General features: G+C 35.3%; 1 protein-coding gene across 4 annotated transcripts in view; it reads left to right on the forward strand.

Moving 5' to 3' along the window:
- CNTN1 (contactin 1) overlaps nucleotides 1–25,669 on the forward strand; it is a 405,010-nt gene that overhangs the window by 273,835 nt on the left and 105,506 nt on the right. For 3 of the 4 annotated variants that reach the window (XM_027542588.1, XM_027542590.1, XM_027542589.1), the window contains one exon: nucleotides 3,940–4,060. In XM_027542588.1, the coding sequence (XP_027398389.1) occupies nucleotides 3,940–4,060 (121 nt within the window). Of the gene's footprint in view, nucleotides 1–3,939; nucleotides 4,061–21,668; nucleotides 22,010–25,669 lie in introns of those variants that run through there. The other variant, XM_027542591.1, reaches the window with a different exon arrangement.

Raw genomic sequence — 25,669 nt, forward strand, 5'->3', positions numbered from 1 at the left:
AAGTTGAGTCTGACTCTTTAGACCCCATGTACTAAAGCCTGCAAGGCTCCTCTGTCCACCAGATTTTCCAGGCAAGAATAATGGAATGGGTTGCCATTTCCTTCTCCAGGGGATCTTCCAAACTCAGGAATTGAACCCATGTCTCCTACAATATAGGCAAATTCTTTATCACTGTGCCACCAGGGAAGCCCCTACCACAGATACAGGTGGTTGTAAAACTTAGAGGTGTCCATTTTCTTATATGTCAACTGCATTCTTTTGTCTATAAATTTACATATTATTCCTAAAATGTTTATATTTACTCATGAAATTAGTTTTCAAATAATTTGAAATATAATATTAATTGACAGTTGATCTCATGAATATGACAGCAACAGTTGTTCTTAATTCAGGTATTTTATCTGATAATATGATCATTATCTTACCTGAAAAATCACAAGAAATTACTAAAAGAATTTATTAAAAACATTGTAGATAATAACTCTTTTAATTCATTTATTACATATTTATTGGCTGAATTCCTCTTGTATGTCAGATATCACAATATGTAATTTGTATATAATAATAAATAAGTCCTAAATTCTTTCTCAAAGAATTACAATCTAGTAGAAGAAATTAAAAGCTAAACAATTAGAGTAGAAAGGAATAGTTACAATGAAAATATACAAGGGACAACTCCATAACTGGGACTTTGGATTCCAGAGGAGAAAGGAGCAGCTAACAACTAGAAGCTAACCAAGTGATAGAAGTGGGAAATAAGAGAATCCAGGCAATGGAAACAATATGTAAACAAAGGTCTGCAGAAAAGAGAACACATAGTAAAGTGTAAGTTACTGGGGTACAGGAAGTGGGAAAGGAAGTAGCAAGAATGTGTTTCATCCTGACACCAAAATAAGTCTCATCATGTGCTTACAAAATGCTGCAATTGTGATAGACTATATGAATTTCCTATTCTAATTCTGCTTGTAGCTAAAAAGTAAGTACATATTATCTCAAGATTTGATGTCAGGAGTCTTAATAAGCATGTCGACTTGTCCATTCAGATGATGTACTTTTGGTCTTATGTTCCTGGCACTGCTGTGCTGGCCCTAGAGATACAGCACATACAGCTGTATGTGAGTAACACAGGGATACAAAGCTGAATAAAATAGGGAAGGTTTTTCCTTCAGGGAAACCAACTTTAATCATATAATTGTATAAATATTTTACTGAAATGAGATATATAATTTCACATTAAGTAAATTGTGCTATGGCAAAACATAACAACAGAAAGTAGAAAGACTGCCTTAGGGAAATGACTTGAACTGAATCTGGTCGGGGACGGTAAATGTTATTTCGGTGAAGGTGGGGAGAGGGTAGGATATAAGGGGACCAAATCCAGGAGAGGAAACACTTTGGAGAACAAGGGATAAGAGATAACAAGATACATTAAGCCTTAAAAAGGGAATGTTCTGGAAAGCAGAGTGTAAGTGAAATGGTGGCACTTGGTGAGCTGGAATATTGGACAGAATTTAGAGAATGGATCCAGGTTGACCATCATACCACTTACAGCTTTTATTCCAAGAAGGGGAATATTTTTAAAGGTTTTTGTTTGTTTTTATAGAAAGGGATGCTTTGATCATATTTGCATTTTTAAAAGGTCACTGTGGGTGCCAAATGGAGAAGAGAATAAATAGGAACTGGGTGGAGGTCATGACCAAATAGGATATAGTAGTTCAGTGACCCACTCCAGTGTTCTTGCCTGGAGAATCCCAAGTATGGGGGAGGTTGGCGGGCTTCTGTCTATGGGGTCACACAGAGTTGGACACGACTGAAGTGACTTAGCAGCAGCAGCAGCAGCAGCAGTTCAGTGACGGATATTGGTAGCTTGGACAAAGGCAGAGGAATGGTGATGAAGAGAAAGGGATAAATCCAATAATTCATATGATGGAATTGAAACTGAAGAAGAGAAAGGGTTGAGAGTTTTCTCAAAATTTCTGGAAAATGTGCTGTCACAGATGAGAAGAAAAGTTGAGTTTTGGGGGACAGAAGGTCAAATGCTATCAGAAATCATGCAAAATGAGTTTAAGAAGCAGGAACCAGCTTGAAATGGATCGAGGAGTAAGGTAAATAAATGGCAAAAGCTAAAAACAGAAAGTCGGGTTTTGATAATTAGGTATGGTCAGGATGCAAGCAATCATACAGGAATTAAGTAGCTCAACATAAAGAAAGAAGAATAGTTGATTGTTTCTAGAGGAAACAAGAAAGAGCAGTCAGAGGTAAGATATGGGACTGGGAACAAACGCCAACAAGATGGCAGGGAACTGGGAGAAGTAAAGGTCACTGAGAAATCCTCAATTAAAGTATGACCTATAGGACTTTTAAGAATAGAAATATGTATTGGATGATAATTGCTCTACTTTGTGGGATACAACCAATTCCTTGAACTTCAACTCTCCTGTAAACCTACTTTACTAGGGGAAGCATTGTGTTAGTAGGTTTCAAGGCAAAATAGAGAAAGGGTTGGTCCAAGGCTCCTTAATATGGCAAAAAAAAATAAATGGACAAGAGAACAGAGGGAAAGAAATCCCCTACCTTAGGACTGCACAGAAATCTTGAAATCTGAATTTTTACCCAATTTAGACCTCAAGGGGCAGGAAGTTCTACAACTAACATGAAATTGTATTATCTGTAGCTGTGTTTTTACTGAAACTGGCTAAGAGCAAGGAATAAGGTGTGTGGCCACTGACCAGATATTTATATGAAGTTAGCAGTATTCTGTTACAATCAATTGAATCAATCTGTTCCGATTATAACTAAATTCTTAATTAATCTTATTAATCAAGCAAGGATTGCAACCCAAATACTTTCTAAGACCAGCAGGAAATTTAATATGTAAAGGGCCCACTGGCAGAACCAATGGTGAAGCAGAGCATTCATTTTACATACAGTCATTAAATAATCAGAATTTAAAATTTGCAAGTATGTCGTATAAAAGAAACAATGCCTTCATGAAAAACTGACTTAACCATTAGTTTTTCATCCTTTTATCTATCTGGATATCTATGATCGCAATAGTAAATCAATATTTTTGATTCGCTAGAAAACCAAATGTCTGTTTAAAAATTGAATTTTCTGTATTTGTCTTTTAAGAGGATATTTGGAGATAATGAGTATGGACTATGTTATGCTCCTCCTAACCAAACAAACAAAGTAACTATAGTTAAATTACTTGGATGCTCTGTCTAACTTTTGTCTTTAATAAAATGTACAAATTAGGACTCATCTCATAGAACTGTCCACAGAAGAGAATGGAATGAGAAGAGCTGTACAGAGGAGACTTTTGATAAATATTAGCTATTTTTAGAAATTGCATTGAAATGGTACCTTGTCATTCACAAGCAAAATTCCTTTAAGCCTTTCTCAAAAAATATATGTTAAACACTATTCTAAGCACTGGGCATAGAGCAGTGAACGAGACAAAAATCCTTCCCCACATGGAGCTTATATTTTGGCCCAAATGGAACATGTTAGTAGAATTGTCCATTTTAACATTTTCTACACACGTTCATTATCATTGTAAAATGAACGGTGACACATCTTGAAATTAATAATTCTTCGTAGCCAAAGAGCATGTATGTATCCTCATTGATATTCAACATCAATATCAAGTTTCATCCTGTGGGTTTTCTCAAAAGGACCTCTGATTATAAGAATAATGGGATGCTAAAGACATTAGAGCTAAAATGGACCTTAAGTCATTCACTCTATTTTTCGCTTCAGATACTGAAGACCAGAAGTTTAAGTAACATAAGAACACACTGTCAGTACATCCAAAAGAGATGCCTTTTAATGAAAATGGTTGCATTTTGTTAGGGGAAAATGTACCTCTCATATGCTAAATACCACTTAATTGGTGAAAAAGTTACTGATTTGAATGACTGCTGTTTTTGCCGACAGCTGGATTCCAATGGGGAGCTGCTCATCCGAAATGCCCAGTTGAAACACGCTGGGAGGTACACGTGCACAGCTCAGACAATTGTAGACAATTCTTCAGCCTCTGCTGACCTTGTTGTGCGAGGTAAGAGTTTCGACATTTTAGAATCATAAAACCAAAGCTATTTGACTTGCATAAATATGTATAATTTTCTGGTAACTCTGGTACGAATTCTTATATATTTAGAGTCTTGATCTTTGAGAACAGCTCTTCACCCATGCCTAAGATTGATTTATGCCAGACAAGTAGTAAACAAAACTGATTTTGTTTGTTTTACTAACTACATATCTTCTAGAAACTTATACCACATACCTCCTACTAAACGTTTGTGCTTTTAAACCTAGTACTTACCAGAAGTTCTCAGTTTCTGCTAATACTTCTCGTGTTTGAACAGCATGTTTCTTTTTTTAATCTTTTATCGAAAAAAAAATATACTGATGACGTTTATTTATAACCTTAATTGTTTTTTTTAATTAATTTATTTATTTTAATTGGAGGCTAATTACTTTACAATATTGTAGTGGGTTTTGCCATACATTGACATGAATCAGCCATGGGTGTAAATGTGTCCCCCCTCCTGAACCCTCTTCCCACCTCCCTCCCCATCCCATCCCTCAGGGTCATGCCAGTGCACCATCCCTGAGCACCCTGTCTCATGCATTGAACCTGGGCTGTTTCACATATGATAATATACATGTTTCAATACTACCCTCTCAAATCATCCCACCCTCTCCTTCTCCCACAGAGTCCAAAAGACTGTTCTTTACATCTGTGACTCTTTTGCTGTCTCTCATATAGGGTCATCATTATCATCTTTCTAAATTCCATATATATGCATTAGTATACTATATTGGTGTTTTTCTTCAGACTTACTTCACTCTGTATAATATATAACCTCAATTGTTAACACATTTGCCACTATCATCTTAGAATAAAAAATGATTTTACAGGTATCATGTTTCTATTTGTTGCTGATTTTCAAACCTGTGCTTTTGTTCTTATAAATGATTGAGAATGTACTTGGATATATGCTTATTGAAAATCCCACCACTTTGCTACTGATCTCTGCTGTATAGCTGTGAGGCCAGCTCAAAACCTGCCTCACTTTACTTAAAATCATTCATCTGCTCTTCACACTGTCTAAAGAATGAAGACCATTCCTTTTAGCTAAGCACCTGAGAAGTTCCATACTGTGTGGTGACCTAGGCCTGTTTAGCTTTAATCTCTCACCATTCCTGCTGACCAACTAGTCCACAGAAATATCCTAAGATTTTTACCTCTGTTCCTTGGTTCACAACATTCCTTCCACATCCTGTTTTCATTGCTTGTTGCCCAAGTCTTATCCATCCTTTAAGGTGAGGTGCAAGTTGCTCAGTCTAGTCTGACTCTTTGCGACCCCATGGACTATACAGTCCATGAAATTCTCCAGAACAGAATACTGGAGTGAGTAGCCTTTCCCTTCTCCAGGGGATCTTCCCAACCCAGGGATTGAACCCAGGTCTCCCACATTGCAGGCAGATTCTTTACCAGCTGAGCCACAAGGGAAGCCCTCCATCCTTCAAAGATTAGCTCAAAAGTACAAAACTCATAAGTCATTTTTTGATGTCCTAAATATTAACCCTCTTTTCTAAACTCGGTAACAATAACTATTTTGTTGAATGAGGTTTATAGCAATTTGTGCATATGAGTTATCTCCTCTACTAAGTTGTGAAATTCACATATGTGTTTTTATTATTAATAATATTTAGTGAGATGCAGAATTCTATTTCATAACTTCATAGTTCTCTTTTTCCCTCTGTCTCAATAGCATGTTAACATTTTTATTTTTTCACACTTTACGTACTAAAATATTTATTGACCATGATCCAACCAGTCCATTCTGAAGGAGATCAGCCCTGGGATTTCTTTGGAAGGAATGATGCTAAAGCTGAAACTCCAGTACTTTGGCCACCTCATGAGAAGAGTTGACTCATTGGAAAACACTCTGATGCTGGGAGGGATTGGGGGCAAGAGGAGAAGGGGACGACAGAGGATGAGATGGCTGGATGGCATCACTGACTCGATGGACCTGAGTCTCAGTGAACTCCGGGAGTTGGTGATGGACAGGGAGGCCTAGTGTGCTGCGATTCATGGGGTCGCAAAGAGTTGGACACGACTGAGCGACTGATCTGATCTGATTGTACTTTTCATCAGTTTTTGCATAATCAGATAAATTATTAGTAACTGAGATGATACACATGGTTTTTAATATTACCCATACTAAATCCAGATCAAAAATATAATTTCAGTCAATCTCATATATGTCCTGCATTTTCCTCTAGAGCAAAGGTAGTCTCACTGAGCAAATATTGAAAACACTTATTCCAGTTAAGTATATTCTTCTTTAGAGTATTAGAAGTCTAGCTGAAATTTCTTTATCCAAATAAACCTAGGTATTTATTACACACAACCCTCATTGAAAATTAATTAAACTCCAAGGCTACAAAATGTTAAATTCAATAAAGTTCCTATAGTTTCAATATTTCCATTTTATTTTCTTGGACATCTGTCTGAGAGTTATCTGGGAGAGGAATTATTCACTGTTTTTACTAGTCAGACAACTTGCTGCTAAGCTGCTTCCAAGGATAGCCTATGTTTGCATTTAATTGACTTTGTTTGCATGTTAAATGATTATTATTAGTATTGCAATAAGTGTGCTAAGTCACTTCCCCTGTGTCCAACTCTTTGTGACCCTATGGACTGCAGCCTGCCACTGCACTGCAGACTGCACCCTGTCCATGGGATTCTCCAGGCAAGAATACTGGAATGGGTTGCTGGGCTCTCCTCCAGGGATTCTTCCTGACCCAGGGATCGAACTTATGTCTCTTACATCTCTTGAAATTGGCCGGCAAGTTCTTTACCACTAGCACCACCCGGGAAGCCCTATCACAATAGGGGTTATATTATAATATATGTACATCAGTGTCTTCATATAACTTAGATGTTGTTGTTGTTTAGTCACTAAGTCGTGCCATACTCTTTGCAGCCCCATGGATGGTAGCCCACCAGGTCCCTCTGTCCATGGGATTTCCCAGACAAAAATACTAGAGTGGGTTGCCATTTCCTTCTCCAAGGCATCTTTCTAACCCGGAGATCAAACCCCTGTCTCCTGAACTGACAGGCGTATTCTTTATAGATGAGCCATCAAAATTGCAGTAAACTCCTGGAATGCTGAGGGAAGAATAAGTTTTGCAGATATAGTTGAAGAATATTAGTAATCTTGACCACTCACACTAAGTAATTAATAATCATCATAGTGTGTATTTTTTATAAAAGTAAAAACCAGTATAAAAATGTATAGCATTTTTATAGAAAATAAAGGAATAAAAAAATTAAAAAAATAAAAAAAAAATAGATGAGCCATCAAAATTGCAGTAAACTCCTGGAATGCTGAGGGAAGAATAAGTTTTGCAGATATAGTCGAAGAATATTAATAATCTTGACCACTCACACTAAGTAATTAATAATCATCATAGTGTGTATTTTTTATAAAAGTAAAAACCAGTATAAAAATGTATAGCATTTTGATAGCAAATAAAGGAATAAAAAATTAAAAAAAAAAAAAAGAAACTCTGAAGATGGGGGTTTAATAAAATTTTCAGTTGATAAAAAAAAAATGTATAGCAGTTATTATGTGAAAATATAAGTTTTTACTTCTAAAGCCTTTTAGTTCTAAGAAAAATAACATAAAACAATGGAAACTGAGTTCCTGCACTATAACAGAATGTTAAAAAAACTATAGCCTGGTGGGTTACAGTCCATGGGTTGCAAAGAGTCAGACACAACTGAGCGACCAAGCACAGCACAGCACAGATAAAAAGAATTGCTTCAGTTCAGTTCATTCACTCAGTCGTGTCCGACTCTATGCGACCCCATGAATCGCAGCATGCCAGGCCTCCCTGTCCATCACCAACTCCCAGAGTTCACTCAGACTCACATCCATCGAGTCGGTGATGCCATCTAGCCATCTCATCCTCTGTTGTCCCCTTCTCCTCCTGCCCCCAATCCCTCCCAGCATCAGAGTCTTTTGCAATGAATCAACTTTTCCCATGAGGTGGCCAAAGTACTGGAGTTTCAGCTTTAGCATCATTCCTTCCAAAGAACACCCAGGGCTGATCTCCTTTAGAATGGACTGGTTGGATATCCTTGCGGTCCAAGGGATTCTCAAGAGTCTTCTCCAACACCACATTTCAAAAGCATCAATTCTTCGGCACTCAGCTTTCTTCACAGTCTTAGCATTGATAAAAGACAGTCTTAGCATTGATAAGGGAGAAGGCAATGGTACCCCACTCCGGTACTCTTGCTTGGAAAATCCCATGGACAGAGGAGCCTGGTGGGCTGCAGTCCATGGGGTCGCTGGGGGTCGGACACGACTGAGCGACTTCACTTTCACTTTTCACTTTCATGCATTGGAGAAGGAAATGGCAATCCACTCCAGTATTCTTGCCTGGAGAATCCCAGGGACAGGGGAGCCTGGTAGGCTGCCATCTATGGGGTCGCACAGAGTCGGACATGACTGAAGCGACTTAGCAGCGGCAGCAGCAGCATAATCATTCTCCAAATTTCATTATTAATAAGATATTCATTTTGCATCAATAAAAATTTGAAATTCAAATAGTCAGATGCATTTCTGCATAGCTTTTGTCAAAAATATATATAAAGTAAACCTTCAGATATGATTTATATATTTATATCATGGAATATAGAATTAAAGTTTTCCTTATTTCTTAAAATAATGATGAGTAATGACATAGTATGACTTTAGTAATATTGTTTACCCACCTCATTATGTTTTTTTATTTAGTCTAGGAAATCATAACCTGGAATCCAGTGATAGGCTTCAAGTGGCCTATGGATCTCCTGAAGTTAAATGGAAAATTCAATGAGTATCTAGATTGTCCTGGGAAGAGAATTTATCACTTTCATTAAATTTCCACAGCCAGCAAAGACCCAAAAGGCCACTTTTAGCTAAAAGACCAAGGAATTTAATCTATTATTCTTTTTACCCCATCTAGACCAAGATTCTCAAAAAAAGAAAACATAAGGGATTATTTTTCACCTCATGCTAATAAAAAACTAATGAATTTTATGTAGTGAGGTCTAATAGCACATTTAGATTATAAATTGCTTTCAATCAGTTTTCTTTCAAATTTTCAAGAATATATGTCTATAAATATATTAACCATGATATATATCAGACAATATATAAGAGCTTGCTAAATCTGAGGTAAATTAATGTCCAACGGCTTAGATGGTAAAGAATCTGCCAGCAATGCAGGAGACCCTGGTTTGATCCCTTGGTCAGGAAGATCCCTTGGAGAAAGGACTGACTACCCACTCCAGCATTTTGCCTGAGGAATTCCATGGGCAGAAGAGCCTGGTGGGCTACAGTCCATGGGGTCTCTGAGTTGGACACAACCAAGTGACTAATGCACATACACAGTGCTAATTCACTCAGATATCAGTGATCTGAACTGACGTTTCTAAAATTATGAGAATGTCAGTGCTGTGAGAGGGACAGTGAACAGATTAGAGGGGAAAGTAATTTCCTCTTATGATCACTGAGGAAAAAAAATTGACAATATATCCATCTTAGTACACATACACTATTATGCCTTATCAGAGGGCTTAAACAAAAGTAGAAATATTCAGGGATAATTTGGAAAATGTGGATTTTTTAGCTTATGTTCTCTTGCAGTAAATGAATACATAGTGAAAATTTTGTATCCCCCTTATATTCTATGTGTGTGTGTGTGTGTGTATTTGCCTGGTTGTGGGTGGTTGTGCAGGTAAAGCCTGATGAAATTTTGAATAAGAGTGAAAAATGTATTTTAAGCTTGTGCCTTTCATCATCATTTTTAAATTGAGTTTAGAATGGAGGCAGTGAATTAGTTAAATATGAATGTTTCTAAATATAAAACTGAAATTAAATATAGAAAAACACATCGCTGAAGGAAAATGTAACATTAGATCTGCTTTTGTAGGACTTTTTTACCCAGAGGTAACTCACTTCCCCACTTATCCATTTAAGGTTTGTTAGAACTGAGAAATAAAGAAGACAATAGCAATTGTTGTCAACTGAAAACAATATAGAAAATGGCCCAATAATCGAATATAACCCATTGTCATTCTGTAGCAGTCATAAGCGTTTACATGTAAAAACCTGTAGAACTTCAATTGCTTTACCCACTAGTTAAGTCCACAGATGCTCAAGGAAAAGAGACCATAAAAGTGACACACATTGCCTATTTCTCCAGTTATACAAGCAATTTCAAGTTATGAGGTAGTACTGGCCATGTAATTTTCACCTTTGATGTCCAAAACTGCATTTTATACTAGTTCTATCCTTTCAGTTTGGAAATATTTCTCTTAGTATTTCTATAGTGTTGACATTATTCTTTTAAAAGCAACCTTTATTTAAACAATGTTGTCCTGAAAGCCCAATATATAGAATTCAAGCTGCCCTGATTGAAAGAAATGAAAACTTTTTTTTTTTTGGAAAAGTGTTCATTCACTGTTCTAAAAACTCACTAGAAACACAAAACATTTTAGATAAGTCAATAAACATTCTTCATCAGAGCCTGGGCAAATGTAAAGGAATACCATCTCTGAAATAGCATTCAACACAGCCTTTTAGGATTCCAACAAATTTAGATAAATCAAATACTGAACTATATAAAAAATGACAAGCCATAAAAATGAATCAGGGAGGATTAAAAACAAAACAGTAAAGTCTAGAGTCCATCAGAGACTCTAATCATCAGAATAATAATAAAAATAATCATGCTTAAATCTTTAGACAAATAAGAGAGAAAATGATAAAAATGAGTTGGAAATAAGATACTATGAAATGAAGCAGTTTGGGGGAAAAAAGAACTACAAACAATAAACAATCATTGGAAATTTAAAATAAATCATTGGATGGGTTAAATAACAATTACAGACAAATTAAGAAAAGATTAGGGACAGCGTTCATAGCAGTTTTCTTCATGATAGTCCAACACTGGAAACAAATACTCTTAAACATAAGAGCGGTTAAACAACTGTGGTATACTAGTACTGTGGACTACTATTCAGAAATAAGAATAATAATCTAGTGATGTGTGCCATTTGGCTATATCTCAAATGAATGCTGCATGGAAAGCAGCCAATTTGCATACTCTATGACTCCATTTATTTAGCATTTTTGAAATGAAAATTATAGAGATGGAGACTAGATTATCAGTTGTTATGACTTAAAGAGATTAGAAGAAGGGGAGTAGTTGTAGCCATAAAAATGTAGTGCAGGGAATCCTTATAATGAGATTGTTCTGTATCTTAACTCTGGTCATGGTCACTGAAGTCTACACATGTGATAAAACTAAAAGTTTCTTAGAAATAAGCAAGCACACAGACACACAAACTAGTGAAATCTGTACTACAAGTTTGATGGATAGTATCAATGTCAGTTTTCTGGTTGTGCTAATATATTTAGTTAGGCAAACTGCTGTGGTGAGTAAATGAATGAAGGATATTCAGGACCTTCCTTCATTAATAGTCACAATTGCATGTGAATCTATAATTTCTCCAAAAATTTTTAACAAAAAAATCAATAAACATAAAACACACTGAAAATATAAAGAAAATATGTACATGTTTTCTCTTTTTTCAAAAATAGCATAATATTACTAGGAAGCGTAGATTACGGCATACCCAGAAGTAATGTTTGAACAAGTGGCAGCTACTAAACTGCCTTCTGAGGAAGTTGATCCAAGCCTGGGAAGGACTGAGTTGGGCTGCAGCTTTGGCACCAGGGTTGAATTACCAAAGGCAGTAGAGGAGAATGTGTTGCCTGCATCTTTACCCAGAACCCTCCTCCACTCTTTTCCCCTATGCATTACTGTATTCTTTTCAAATAAGTATTGGATATATTTTTAAAGAATGTCATTATGGAGGGCATCAAATTATACCATTCCAGAGTAGCCAAATGTTTAAACCTGGCCTGAGTTGGCAAGTCTCTTTTTTTAATAAAACCACACAATGCTCGTGATGAAGTGGTCTTTAAATGGTTTTCAGAAATTATTGTTCTAGAGAATTCATGGAAAATGGTTTGAAAGTCATATTGTTTTGTTTATAGAATAGATAAAGACATTTGAAATGTGTTTCAGAAAGATAATAAGATCCTCTTTTCCTCCAGTTTATCCTGTGCAAACCAAATAGAAGTCTCAACGAATAATTGAAAAAACACTTATGAATATTTGGCTAGAAGTCAAGGAAGGGAGCTCTGATGTAAGGACAGGAATGTTATGGGAATGGAAGAAGGCAATTCAGGTGGTGAGAAAAGAGTTAACTCCAGGTGGTTTTCCCTCACCCTTATATAATTTTAGCACAACTGAACTTTAAGCACTAAATCACACCAAGGAAGATAATCAGCTTCAAAAACTCTAAAGTTAATCAAGAACCACTCAATCTATGTATCAACAGTAAGTAAAAAAAAATAGATACAAAATAAGATGAAATATTCCCCAGCTAGAGCTAATATAAAATGATATGATAAAATATAACTAATATAAAACTGAAGATAACTTTTATAAGAGATTGTAATACCATTCTTGGTATTATGACATTTAAAGTAATTTGTAGATAATTTTAGTGAATTATTTTTCTGTTAGAGCACACACTGACTCAATTTAAAATAATATTGTATTAGTGAAAGAGGCAATTTCAGAATAAAACTTTAAAACACAGGCATGTATGATATAGCCAAGGGGATTTAGAACTCAAACAAATTGTTTAATAGCTAAAAGACCTTTATAGTCTAAAATTATTTTTAGTTAAACAAACAAAAAACAGCTATTTTTAGGCTTCTTATATAAGAAACCAAATCAAGATGATTGATACAAATTTCCATTTTGTTATTGTTTTTGTAATAAAGGTTGTACTTAATAGGTCCATAAAAGTGTAATTTAGGTTGCTTCATCAAGTGAGTTTTGGTGCACAACAGCCCTGTTGTTTTTAGCAATTAAATATGTTTCTAGAGGACTTAATGCTTTTCAGTTAAAAGAAAAAAGTGTCATTTATAAGGAAAGGTTTCTCAGGATTCATTTGACAGCACTTTGGGGAACATTTATGTAGCTTGCCAAGGTTAAATTCTTTTTTATGAGTGCACTTTTGGACAATATTCAAAAATGGACCATAATATTAGGCCACAAAAGCAAGAAATTAGGCTTTGACATCTGTGTTTTACTACTTTCCATGGCATTTCTGCTGTATTATAAATATCCTTGGTAGTGCTACCAATTGTTAGCACCCTCCTGACACCTGGCTGAACATAATGTTTGTCACTAAAATTGAAAAAATAGAAAATGCAGTCATGATTATTCTTTTCATATCTGCCCCCCATTTTTATATCTTAAATACCATATTAAACAACACTTCTTAATACAAGGCTGAGATTAAAAAACAAACAAAAGATAAAAAGACTTTGATTCTCTGAAACTTTTAGTTTGAATCTCAATACTAACCTATGCTATGTGAAATTTGGAAATGTTTTGGAAAAAGAATAACTGGAGTTAAAGTGGATAATACAAAACTATGCAAACTATTGAATCCCCAAGTCAAGTTTGTATTTTTATATTAGAAGTTTACATGCATAGTTTTATGTAGATTTTTATTTAGACAAGAATATTATGTGTGCGTATTTCTACTTTATTTCTAACGCCAAAATACAGTTGCAGAATGGAAATGAATGTAAGTAAGATGTCATCTTTATTTGATGTAATCCCCTGAAGTTTTTATTACTTGGCCTAATGACACGGTTACCAGATTCTTTCTTAAGGAGGTCATTTTGGTTGATGACTAGCTCACTTTTAAATTCTGTGTTGGTTAAGTTAAACTAATATGGTCAAATAAATAACCTGATGGAAGCTGGCAATATAATTTTTAGTCTGAATAATACTGCTGTATTTTTAACAATCATAATAGTTGGCTAAGTCTTTTCTACAGAAAATGCCCTTGGGTATTTATTATTTCCAGATGTTCTGTTAGCAGAGTTCACATCCAAAGCATACTCTCTTTGCTATCCAGACAAACTTAATTTTGAACTATTTACTTGGAGACATTGTTCCAGATTCATTAGTACTGTTTCTTAAAAAAACATGAAATAAACATTTTCTTTGTTTGAGATAAAAGGGCTCTAATGGCCCTGTTATTAGAAAAGCATGCACTAAAATTACATTTTTTTCCCTTCTAACTTCTTCAGAGTAGCTACATGAAATACCTGCATTTATCTTAAAGCTGGAATATACAATTTCAAATCTAGAATTAGTCCTAGAGGTCATCTAGACTGTTCCCATCCCTTTTTACTACAAAATTTAGATTTCAAGAGAGACTTGCCTTGAATTACCCATGTATTTTGTGACAATTACCTTGGAACCTCAATTCAATTTTCTGATAATAGATGTCTTTCAGATAGTAGGAATAAATAAAATCTATAGTTAATTTCTAAAACTTTTGTACCTAAGGTTTTAAAATTTTAATACTTTAATACTCTAAAATGTTCAATAGTTAATTTGGTATAATAGCCAGAAGACTACCAAGTCTGTTGTAGAACTGCTGCTACGAAAGTTACTGATTGCAGTTCTGCTCTGCTCACTTTCCCATTATTGTCCAGCACATGCTAATAAATAGTGGTTGGGGTTTTAAACATCAAGGGAAAAATAAAGCCAGAGACATTTATTTTAAAAGGTTGAATTACCTCCTCTTGGGTTATTTAATGTTGTATTTGTATGGTTAACTCAGGAACCTTGGCTATTTGTGAAAGCAGAAGGAAAATGAGACTGCCGTCAAGTTAAAAGTTAGTGGAACTCTTGGTGTTTAATCAGGATTTAGACTTCTGCAGTACCTGGCATAAATATTCACACTGTGTTCAAGAATTCCAATATTCAAATTATTAAATAACCAAATGTGGGTTTATGTTCAAAATTATTATTTAAGCATGGCATGCCTTAATTAATTCAAAAGGACTTTTACATTAATTAGTTTAATAACTATAAAATTAGGAAGGACAGATTAAAAAGTTTCATGTGATATACACACAAAGTTAGACAGACATAAAATTATGCATGCACCTTACCACCCTTCACCCACTAACACACTCACTCTTAGTGAAGACATCCAGAAAAGAGATTCACTTATATAGGCAGAAAGACGTGTCCAGATCATCACCACCAAATCAAAGAGAATAGTTGAGGTAGTTTTTCAAGTATTTGGGTCAGAAAAACACACATTTACCTCAGATTCTTGGATAATTGCCTTTGCTTTCCACTTTGGCCAAGAAAATTTGCCACAGAGACACACTAAAGATTCCATCTCATCAGTCCTTGTAGGCTGAGACAGGAAAATGGCCCTCCCTGCCCACACTGGTTGGAACAATGACTGACCAGGCGCCATTCAGAGGCATCCTGACCCCAGTTGGCTCTATACCGCAGTAATACATCTATTAATAGTGAAGATTGCCCAGAAATTAAGCTTTCTCATTTCCATTGAGAATCAACTAATTCACAAGCTACTAAGCGCCAGTTCTCCGTAACTGTTAAATGCTAAAGCTGAAATGCATATTTGTTTATCATAAATGCAGAATTTAGAAGTAGCTTGATTGTTTCAAAGCTAGAAATTACTAGTAGTTCTATTTATAAAAGCTCTAGTAAAAATAGCAGCTTTCCTAATTACTGCTAAAGTTACAAAGTACAGTAATAATTTGAAATTGTATTTTTTAATGTCAAAACAATGTATATTGACATAAATTCAAGGAAATGTTCAATTATATCAATGAAACTTGTAGTTCTTTCAGACTGAGATATGATATTTTAAACTTTAAGATGGATCTTGGAAGTGATTTAGTTTAACCCTTCATTTTACAAATTCAAAAATCAAAAATAACAATATGAGGGTTATAAACTGGTAGATGACACTATGAAGAATGCACTGAATAAATTTAATTACTTTTTTTTTTCCTCATTGAAGTACAGTGAGAGAAGTTTCATTGCAGGATTTCTTCTTTTCTTCAGTTAATTGTTCTCTTTGTCTAGTAAGCTAACTGGTCAGGTTTTGGCAAACTGGAGTTTATTCTTTGCTACAGTGGGTTTATATCCAGGGCTCCCTTAAAAAAACAATCAACAAACTTGCTTCTCCTCACTCTGATTCCAGGAGAGAAGGCAGGAAAGCTTTACAGAACTTAATAGCCTGGATCTTGTTAAATAGCCTGGATCTTCATTTCACTGGTCCATAATGATCTTAATATATTAATGTATATTTACCAGAGTAATCCAAATTAAACTGACAATTATGTCAAATTACAAGAGGGGTACAGATAATCAGTGATATACACAAGCCTTTATGAGCGTGAATAAATGGCAATTAGTTCAAATTTTAAAAATTAATTTTAATTTACATTGGCAAAATATATATTTATAGCTCCAGTCTTTATGCTGTGAAAGACACATATTAATATAAAATAAAAATATTTGTTATTACATAATTTAATGTATCAGTCAGTTCACTTCAGTTGCTCAGTCATGTCCGACTCTTTGTGACCCCATGAATTGCAGCATGCCAGGCTTCCCTGTCCATTACCAACTCTCGGAGTTCATTCAAAGTAACGTCCATCGAGTCAGGGATGCCATCCAGCCATCTCATCGTCTGTCATCGCTTTCTCCTCCTGCCCCCAATCCCTCCCAGCATCAGAGTCTTTTCCAATGAGTCAACTCTTTGCATGAGGTGGCCAAAGTACTGGAGTTTCAGCTTTAGCATCATTCCTTCCAAAGAACACCCAGGACTGATCTTTAGAATGGACTGGTTGGATCTCCTTGCAGTCCAAGGGACTCTCAAGAGTCTTCTCCAACACCACAGTTCAAGAGCATCAATTCTTCGGCACTCAGCCTTCTTCACAGCCCAACTCTCACATCCATACATGACCACTGGAAAAACCATAGCCTTGACTAGATGGACCTTTGTTGGCAAAGTAACGTCTCTGCTTTTTAATATGCTATCTAGGTTGGTCATAACTTTCCTGCCAAGGAGTAAGCATCTTTTAATTTCATGGCTGCAGTCACCATCTGCAGTGATTTTGGAGACCAAAAAAATAAAGTGTGACACTGTTTCCACTGTTTCCCCAGCTATTTCCCATGAAGTGATGGGACCAGATGCCATGATCTTAGTTTTCTGGATGTTGAGTTTTAAGCCAACTTTTTCACTCTCCTCTTTCACTTTCATCAAGAGGCTTTTGAGTTCCTCTTCACTTTTTGCCATAAGGGTGGTGTCATCTGCATATCTGAGGTTATTGATATTTCTCCTGGCAATCTTGATTCCAGCTTGTGCTTCTTCCAGTCCAGCGTTTCTCATGATGTACTCTGCATATAAGTTAAACAAGCAGGGTGATAATATACAGCCTTGATGTACTCCTTTTCCTATTTGGAACCAGTCTGTTGTTCCATGTCCAGTTCTAACTGTTGCTTCCTGACCTGCATACAGGTTTCTCAAGAGGCAGATCAGGTGGTCTGGTATTCCCATCTCTTTCAGAATTTTCCACAGTTTATTGTGATCCACACGGTCAAAAGCTTTGGCATAGCCAGTAAAACAGAAATAGATGTTTTTCTGGAACTCTTTTGCTTTTTCCATGATCCAGCGGATGCTGGCAATTTGATTTCTGGTTCCTCTGCCTTTTCTAAAACCAGCTTGAACATCAGGAAGTTCACAGTTCACATATTGCTGAAGCCTGGCTTGGAGAATTTTGAGCATTACTTTACTAGCATGTGAGATGAGTGCAATTGTGCGGTAGTTTGAGCATTCTTTGGCATTGCCTTTCTTTGGGATTGGAATGAAAACTGACCTTTTCCAGTCCTGTGGCCACTTGCTGAGTTTTCCAAATTTGCTGGCATATTAAGTGTAGCACTTTCACAGCATCATCTTTTAGGATTTGAAAGAGCTCAACTGGAATTCCATCACCTCCACTAGCTTTGTTCATAGTGATGCTTTCTAAGGCCCACTTGACTTCACATTCCAGGATGTCTGGCTCTAGGTGAGGGTTCACATCATCATGATTATCTTAGTCCACTTGACTTCACATTCCAGGATGTCTGGCTCTAGGTGAGGGTTCACATACATCATCATGATTATCTTAGTCGTGAAGATCTGTTTTGTATAGTTCTTCTGTGTATTCTTGCCACCTCTTCTTAATCTCTTCTGCTTCTGTTAGGTCCATACCATTTCTGTCCTTTATGGAGCCCATCTTTGCATGAAATGTTCCCTTGGTATCTCTAATTGTATAATATATGACAAATCATATACTATATATAATAACAAAATACATATTGCAAGTATACATTTATTATATTATTCAAGGATATATAATATTTACTAAAGGTTTATTTTTACCAGGCACTATTTCAAGAGATGGATGGATACTGTTGTTATCTCCATTTTACACATGAGGAAATTGAGTCCCAGAGAGGCTAAGTTACTTGCCTAAGGTTATTCAGCTACTAAGCAAAAAAATAAGATTTGAATATAGGGAGTCCCGCTTCATATATAATGCCCAGTTCATTGCTGCAAAGCAATTTAATTAAGCACTAATTCAAATATATTCAGAGATAAAGTAATCAATGTGAAAAGTTAAAATGTAGGCCTTTTTTTGATAAAAAATGTTAATTTTATATAAAAGTTACTGATGCAAATTTTGCAATTTTATTTTTGCCCATAATGTATTTATGATAGGTCTGATGACAAAAGAAAGCTATAATATTTTTTTTCCTCTATTAACATTATAAATTATAATTACAATAGCAAAAAGAGTAAATAAATCATAATAGATAGTTTTAAACTTGATTTTTACAATGTGTTTTTTGGCCTTAAAAATAGTTCATTCAAAATGTTTAAATGTTTTAGATTAAAATGTATGTGTCTACAGAACTTTCATATAAATTTTTTCAGGTCATCCTAACAAAACTGCTGCATGTTAGAAGTGCAAGGACTTATCTTTCTCACTTTTCTTTAATATTTAACTTCCCCAGATATAAAATCAGATCAGATAATTTTTATTTTGCATCCTTTTTTACTGTTGATATATGGTTTGTTTTATAATTAGTTAAATTGTCCACCCGAACACCCTGAGGCATTGATAATTAGAAGTTAATTTACAGAGTAAACTTTTAAGTTACTTGAAATTAGAATTTCTTAATATTTTCTGTTCTTGGTTCATTTTATTTAAAAAAGAATAGAAAACACCTGAGCTTCATTATTGAAAAAATAATCAACAGAAGACTCAATGGCATATAATTCTTTTTAAGCAAAACAATTTTTTTGATATGATTTTTGTGAAATCTGCCATTTCGAGTTTCAGAAATGTGCAATTATTTCCTCATGGTACCTTTTGCAGACTGGCTTCCTGCCACTCCCATCTTCTTCCCACCAGCCAACCTCACTAACCTGGGAGTTTGACTGGGTCACAGAATTTTTTATACCTAAGCAAAAGAAAATGAAGGAAATCAGAGAAAACCTTTACCCTCTAAACCTGTGGTCAGTTTAAGAAGCTGCAGAGAGGGGATTTTTGTCCTTTTGAATTCCTATCACATAGCTCATCTGACTACCATCATCACTGAGGTTAAGTGAGATAGACTAAAGAGAAGGGCAGAGATGTTGAAAGGGTAATCCAACCTCCTGTGAATCTCTATTGGTATTCTACAAAGCCAGCTATTTTTGGTTTACACCTTCCCTGTTTCCTCCTTAAAGGTAACTACATGATTCAGTCCTTGTGTGCTAGACCCCCATACATGTGTTTAAATCTGGCTTAGGATATCTCATTAGATTAGTACAATGGGAAGCTCTCTCTGCCAAACACTTTTCCATTATAATGTTTAACTGACTGATATGCTCATGAGTGAATGCAGATTCTGGAATACATCCAAAAGATTTCTTTATTTTCCAAAAAAGTAAAATGTCATTTTGACTTCTAATTGTCCAGTGCTAGTAATAGTCATTCTGTGGACATGGGGTGAGGTGAGGAACTTGGTTGGGGTCCATGTGCATTTCCCAGGACACTGCTGGAACACCAACCCCTTTATCTGAAAGTACATTGGGATGAAGGTAAGCAAGAGCTAGCAAAATTAAAAGGGTATACTTGAATCTGCTTCATTTTTACAAAAAAATAATGTACAAAATTATGAATTTTCAATATTCTTAGCAGCAAAAAATGTGTGACCCACTAGAATGTAGGTGTGTCACAGAGTAGTCTGGACTCTGTCACACTGAGGAATATACTCCTGAGCATCAGCTCACTACATTCTTCAGGGCCTCAACAGCCAGTGTTTGAGCCCCCTGCCCACCTCTGAGAATTTCTTCAGGGGCAAGGGACTGTTCCTGAATAGAAGACACCAGGTACTTCTGATTGTGATTTAAACAACTTGGAGGACCACTATTTGATATATTCCTTCAAAGGCTGAAAGCTACTGTTAACTAATTCAAGAAATAGCAGTCTAATGTGCATCTGTTTAGGGAGGCTTCCTGTGTGACTGTTCACAACTCCCTCTCTCTCTGCAAAAATACCAAGACTTCATTTGAAAGGGAGAAAAAAGAATATCTCAAAAATTATCAACTTCAGCTCTCGTCAAAAGACTTGGAAATCTCTAACATTTGAAAGACACATAGAAGTGACAAATGCATTAAGTAACCTTTGTTACCATTTATCATAGGACTAAATTTGCAACAAGTAGTCAGCAATTTTCCTAGCAAGTTTTTCTATACATGATTACTCCTATTTAAATAACTATAACTAGGAGGATACTAGTGGTTACAAAATAGCCTAATTATAATCAAACTATCCCTAGTTATAGTAAGGAAACATAGGAGGATGACCATCTTGTTAATGTCATGATTTTCTATAATGGTATAGTTATACTGATATATGATATAGTCATTAAAAGATCCACGTGATGCAAAGGGAATGGTCTGGCTTTTGGTATTATGTGAGCATAGATTTAAAGAGCACTTCACCTGCTGAATAAGCTGTGGTCTTGTGGGTCTCAGAGTCCATATTTATGTAAGAGAATAATAACAACTCCAGTTCACGTGTTGCCCATGATGGCTTTTTATAAACATTTTCTTTTACTTCGCTCCCCTTTTGCCGTAATGTTCATATAGACATGAATAATAAATATATTTCTCAAGACACAGGTTCCTACAACTTCCAGCTCCAATCTCTGATTAATTTTTTAAGTCACAGCTTAAATTTACCCTCAAGCTTTTTTTCTTAATTAGAAGTCTTGAAGGCACAAACATATTTTCAGTAGGTAGATTGTTCTTTGTGGAGTGAAATCACAAAGGCTTTAGGAGTTTTTTGTTTTGTTTCATTTGTTTATAGAGGGGAAGAGGGGATTCAGTTACAACTCTTACTCTTTAGAAAGTCAGTCACTATTTGTGAGGGAAACAGGTTGAATGGGCCAAAGCTTGTCTCTTCAGGCTTCTCCTTTTTGGACTCTCATCCACAATGTCTAGAAGTTGTTCTTTGTTCGTATTTCAACTTACCAATTAAGGATATATGACAAATTTTCAAAGTACATGGCTTCCTGCTCCTAAATGGGCATCAACACTTGCCCTTCAGCCTTGATCTTTCCTCTTGCAGGTAAAAACAGAAAAGATGGAGAGAAAAACATGGTGGATCCTTTTCTCCCCGTCTGTGCAAGCCTGCCTCCAACCTGGTGATCGCTGACACTCACTATTTGTGTGAAAACTTTTTTTTAACACATTATACTAGATTTTACTAATTAATTCAATATTGTAGCTTCTGAAGTTCCCCCTGCCAAAATCCAATTCCTAGAGGATTTTTTCCTTTTGGACACCTAAACATACTTTGAACAGAAAGATACTTGAAAATAATGATATAGTTTTACTAATATCTGAAAACTGTCTGCTGAACTAACCCAGTACATCATATGATGGCCAAGTAAAATTTTTGTGTTTTCATGTCCTGTCTTTCTTTGAAATTACATATCTCAGAAATTAGCTCATTATCTGAAAAAAAATATGAAAAATTGGTGAATTATAATACAAGAGTATTGCTACTGAATGGACTGTTTGATTTACCCAAGCAGGTAATGAACAAATCTGTTGTCAAATTCACTAATGAGTTATCTTAATTAGGATGTAAGCTAAGGGGCATTATTTCCCGTGGCCTTCTGTACCCTGGTTCCATATATATAATTTGGCAAGAAAAGACATAGAGCAGCAAGAAACAACTGAAGCCTGCTCATGGCCCTGTAGGGTTTTTGGAACAATTCCTGGAATTGGGAAGTGAAATTGGACAGCATGTGGAGAAAACTGTCATCTCAGTAGCTAGATTTAAGTGAAGATAACAAAGTGATTAACAGCATGTATACATATTTAATTGTTAACTCCTAGCATCGGCCTTCTTGGATCTTTATTTTGAAAGGAAGGTCAAGACTTTTTGGAAGGACATGGGTAGAAATGAGAGAGTAATATTGGAACTGCTTAAATTTCATTATTTGAAAATATTTCCCTTTCCCCGCTTTGGTCAAACAAACATGCTTAAAATTCTTATTTCTTCACAAGAAATACTTTTGCTGTTCTTAAATAGGCTTACTCTTAGGCATGGGATATTATATAAATATCTCCTTTAGTAACTGTAGCATTCCCATCTGTGGTTGGAAGAACTCTTAGGGAAGTTTTGAGAGAAATATATATAAATCCCAAATATTTAAGTAATTAAAAAACAATTGATCAGCCATCTTAAAGGAATACATGTCTCTGGCTCAAAATGTTACTTATTTCCATCATTTTTTACTTCTCATTTTCTAGTCTCAATTATTGTCACAGAAAGAAGCATCCTAGAATGTAGACTGGAGATCTAGGGCAATTGCCATTTTAATAAGATTTTTAAAAATAATTTGAGATTGTCCTATATCCATAAATATTGCCATGGAGATGTACATGAATCAGCATTGTGGGCCCCTTAAGCGATCTCTAGTTGAAAGTATACCAGCAATATATACCATCAGATATGAATATAGTTTGGGAAAGGATCAATAAAAATTAGAAAGGACACCACATGGCAAGTATGAAAAGTGCCAGGAAAAAAAGAAGCTTTCCTTCTCCAGTTTCTTTAGATAAACTGTATCAATATCAACTAGAATTACATTGATTCATTTACCTCCCTTTAACCTCATTCTCATTTCTAATGGGGATCTAAGTTCGTTTTTATCAAGTAGAAGGTTAAAATACCATTGTTAGAGGTTAAAAACTACCATATTCCCATTTAATATTCAGCTTCATCTTAATACAGCCTTATGCTTCAACAACGGAGAAGGAAATGGCAACCCACTCCAGTGTTCATGCCTGGAGAGTCCCAGGGACGGGGGAGCCTGCCGTCTATGGGGTCGCACAGAGTCGGACACGACTGAAGCGACTTAGCAGCAGCAGCATGCTTCAACAACACCACACATCAATTTGTGTTATATTACCTTATGATAAAGCAGTTGTCTTAACTAATTTTCAGAACAAGAACAGGCTTGTAGTAAAAAAGGGACTTCAGTTGATGTATTTTTGTAAAGAAGAAGCCACCCACCTTAATATAACTGATGTTCTTTCAGCATTGTTATTTTCAGATTACTTTATTTTAAAAGGGACAATAATTTACACTGAACTTTTCATTAAGCTTTTCATTGACATTTAGCATTCAAACTTTTCATTATGATTTACTATTTTAGTAAAAATAAACAGTGAACCACGGGATAGGATATTATATGTGATGGTTTGTTCTTAATTGCTTACTGAGCAATTACAAGTGGAAACAGGATGACACTGGGATGTGTCTCCTGTTTAGTGTCAAAGCTTATATTAAATGTGTGCTATGTGGAGTGGAATCCCAGAAGGACCAACAGTATGTTGGATCCAATTCCAACCACAGTTGTTTAGAAAGCCAGTCAGTGTTTAAGCAGAAGAAAGTGCATTAAGGTTTTTGGCTAAGTATTGTCACTGACTCATGATGCTTGACTACTATGCATCCTGTTTAATCTTGGAGGATCCCAGTTTCAAATCTTCTATGCCACTTGACTTAAATGAAAATGAATCTCAATTATTGATGGAATGAATAATGGGATACATGTGTCTTTTTCAATTACAATAGCTAGAACATGGAAGCAACCTAGATGTCCACTGACAGATGAATGGATAAAGTTGTGGTACACATACACAATGGAATATTACTCAGCCATAAAAAGGAATACCTTTGAGTCAGTTCTAATGAGGTGGATGAACCTAGAACCTATTATACAGAGTGAAGTAAGTCAGAAAGAGAAAGATAAATACTGTATTCTAACACATATATACGGAATCTAGAAAAACGGTACTGAAGAATTTATTTACAGGGCAGCAATAGAAAAACAGATATAGAAAATGGACTTATGGACATGGGGAGAGGGGAGGAGAGGATGAATGTATGTCAAGAGTAACATGGAAACTTACATTACCATATGTAACACAGATAGGCAACAGGAATTTGCTATATGGCTCAGGAAACTCAAACAGGGGCTCTGTATCAATCTAGAGGGATGGGATAGGGAGGGATATGGGAGGGCGGTTCAAAAGGGAGGGGGTATATGTATAGCTATGGCTGATTCATGTTGAGGTTTGACAGAAAACAACAAAAGTCTGTAAAGCAATTATCCTTCAATTAAAAAATAAATTAAAAAATTATTGATGGAGAAAATATAGTCAACTTATAATGTGTGAATAATCATTTTGAAAAAAAAAATTTTCTTCTATTTTTCCTCAAATGTCACTGACTATTTCCTCAAATGTCACTAAACTATTTCACAGAGTGTTACTACAATCCTAAAGAAGAAATGATGGAATTGAGAAATAATTGTATTTCTGTTCATTTTTCCTTCTAATTATTTTATATATGAAAGAGACTGAGTGGAAATCACATCTGTATTTTGTTCATACATAGGTTTTTTTTTTTTCCTAAAAAATTGGTAAATTTCAGGAAAGATTACCAAACACTTTTACAATAATAAAAACAAAACCTTAGGATGTAATACAGTAGGAATTTATATGATGTATTTATGTGATGTATTTATCTTCATTTATTTGAGTTAACAGATCACAAAAAAGATATAAAAAGCTATAATCAATGTAACACAGTTTTTATCATTTTCCCAAAAATGCACAGTAATGCCCAAGTAATTCATATTCTCCGCAACACAAAAGGTCTCTAAAGGAAAGCTGTCAAGGCCATTTTTTAATTTGAATCTGGTAATATTGTTTTTAAATGATTGTTTTCACTGTAGTAAATGAAAAGCCTGATGGCGAATCGGTTGTGTTCATATCTTAGCTTTAGCTTTGCTAGCTGGATGACTGTGGTTATTTTATTTAATCTATTCATGTCTGGATTTCCTCATCTGTTAAGGAGTGAAAATAACGTGCTTACATTTTAGGGTTATTTGTAAGAATTATAAAAGACTCAGATATAATAAGGATTTACTAAAATATATTATTTTGTTTGCCAGTAGTCAGTGATTTAATAGTAAATACATTGAGAACCTAGACAAATTTTGGAAAAGTGAGTATGGATGTGGCCAGTGAGATTCCGTTGAACCACACAGA

Source organism: Bos indicus x Bos taurus, chromosome 5, assembly GCF_003369695.1.
Source record: "Bos indicus x Bos taurus breed Angus x Brahman F1 hybrid chromosome 5, Bos_hybrid_MaternalHap_v2.0, whole genome shotgun sequence".
Classification (NCBI taxonomy): Eukaryota; Metazoa; Chordata; class Mammalia; order Artiodactyla; family Bovidae; genus Bos; species Bos indicus x Bos taurus.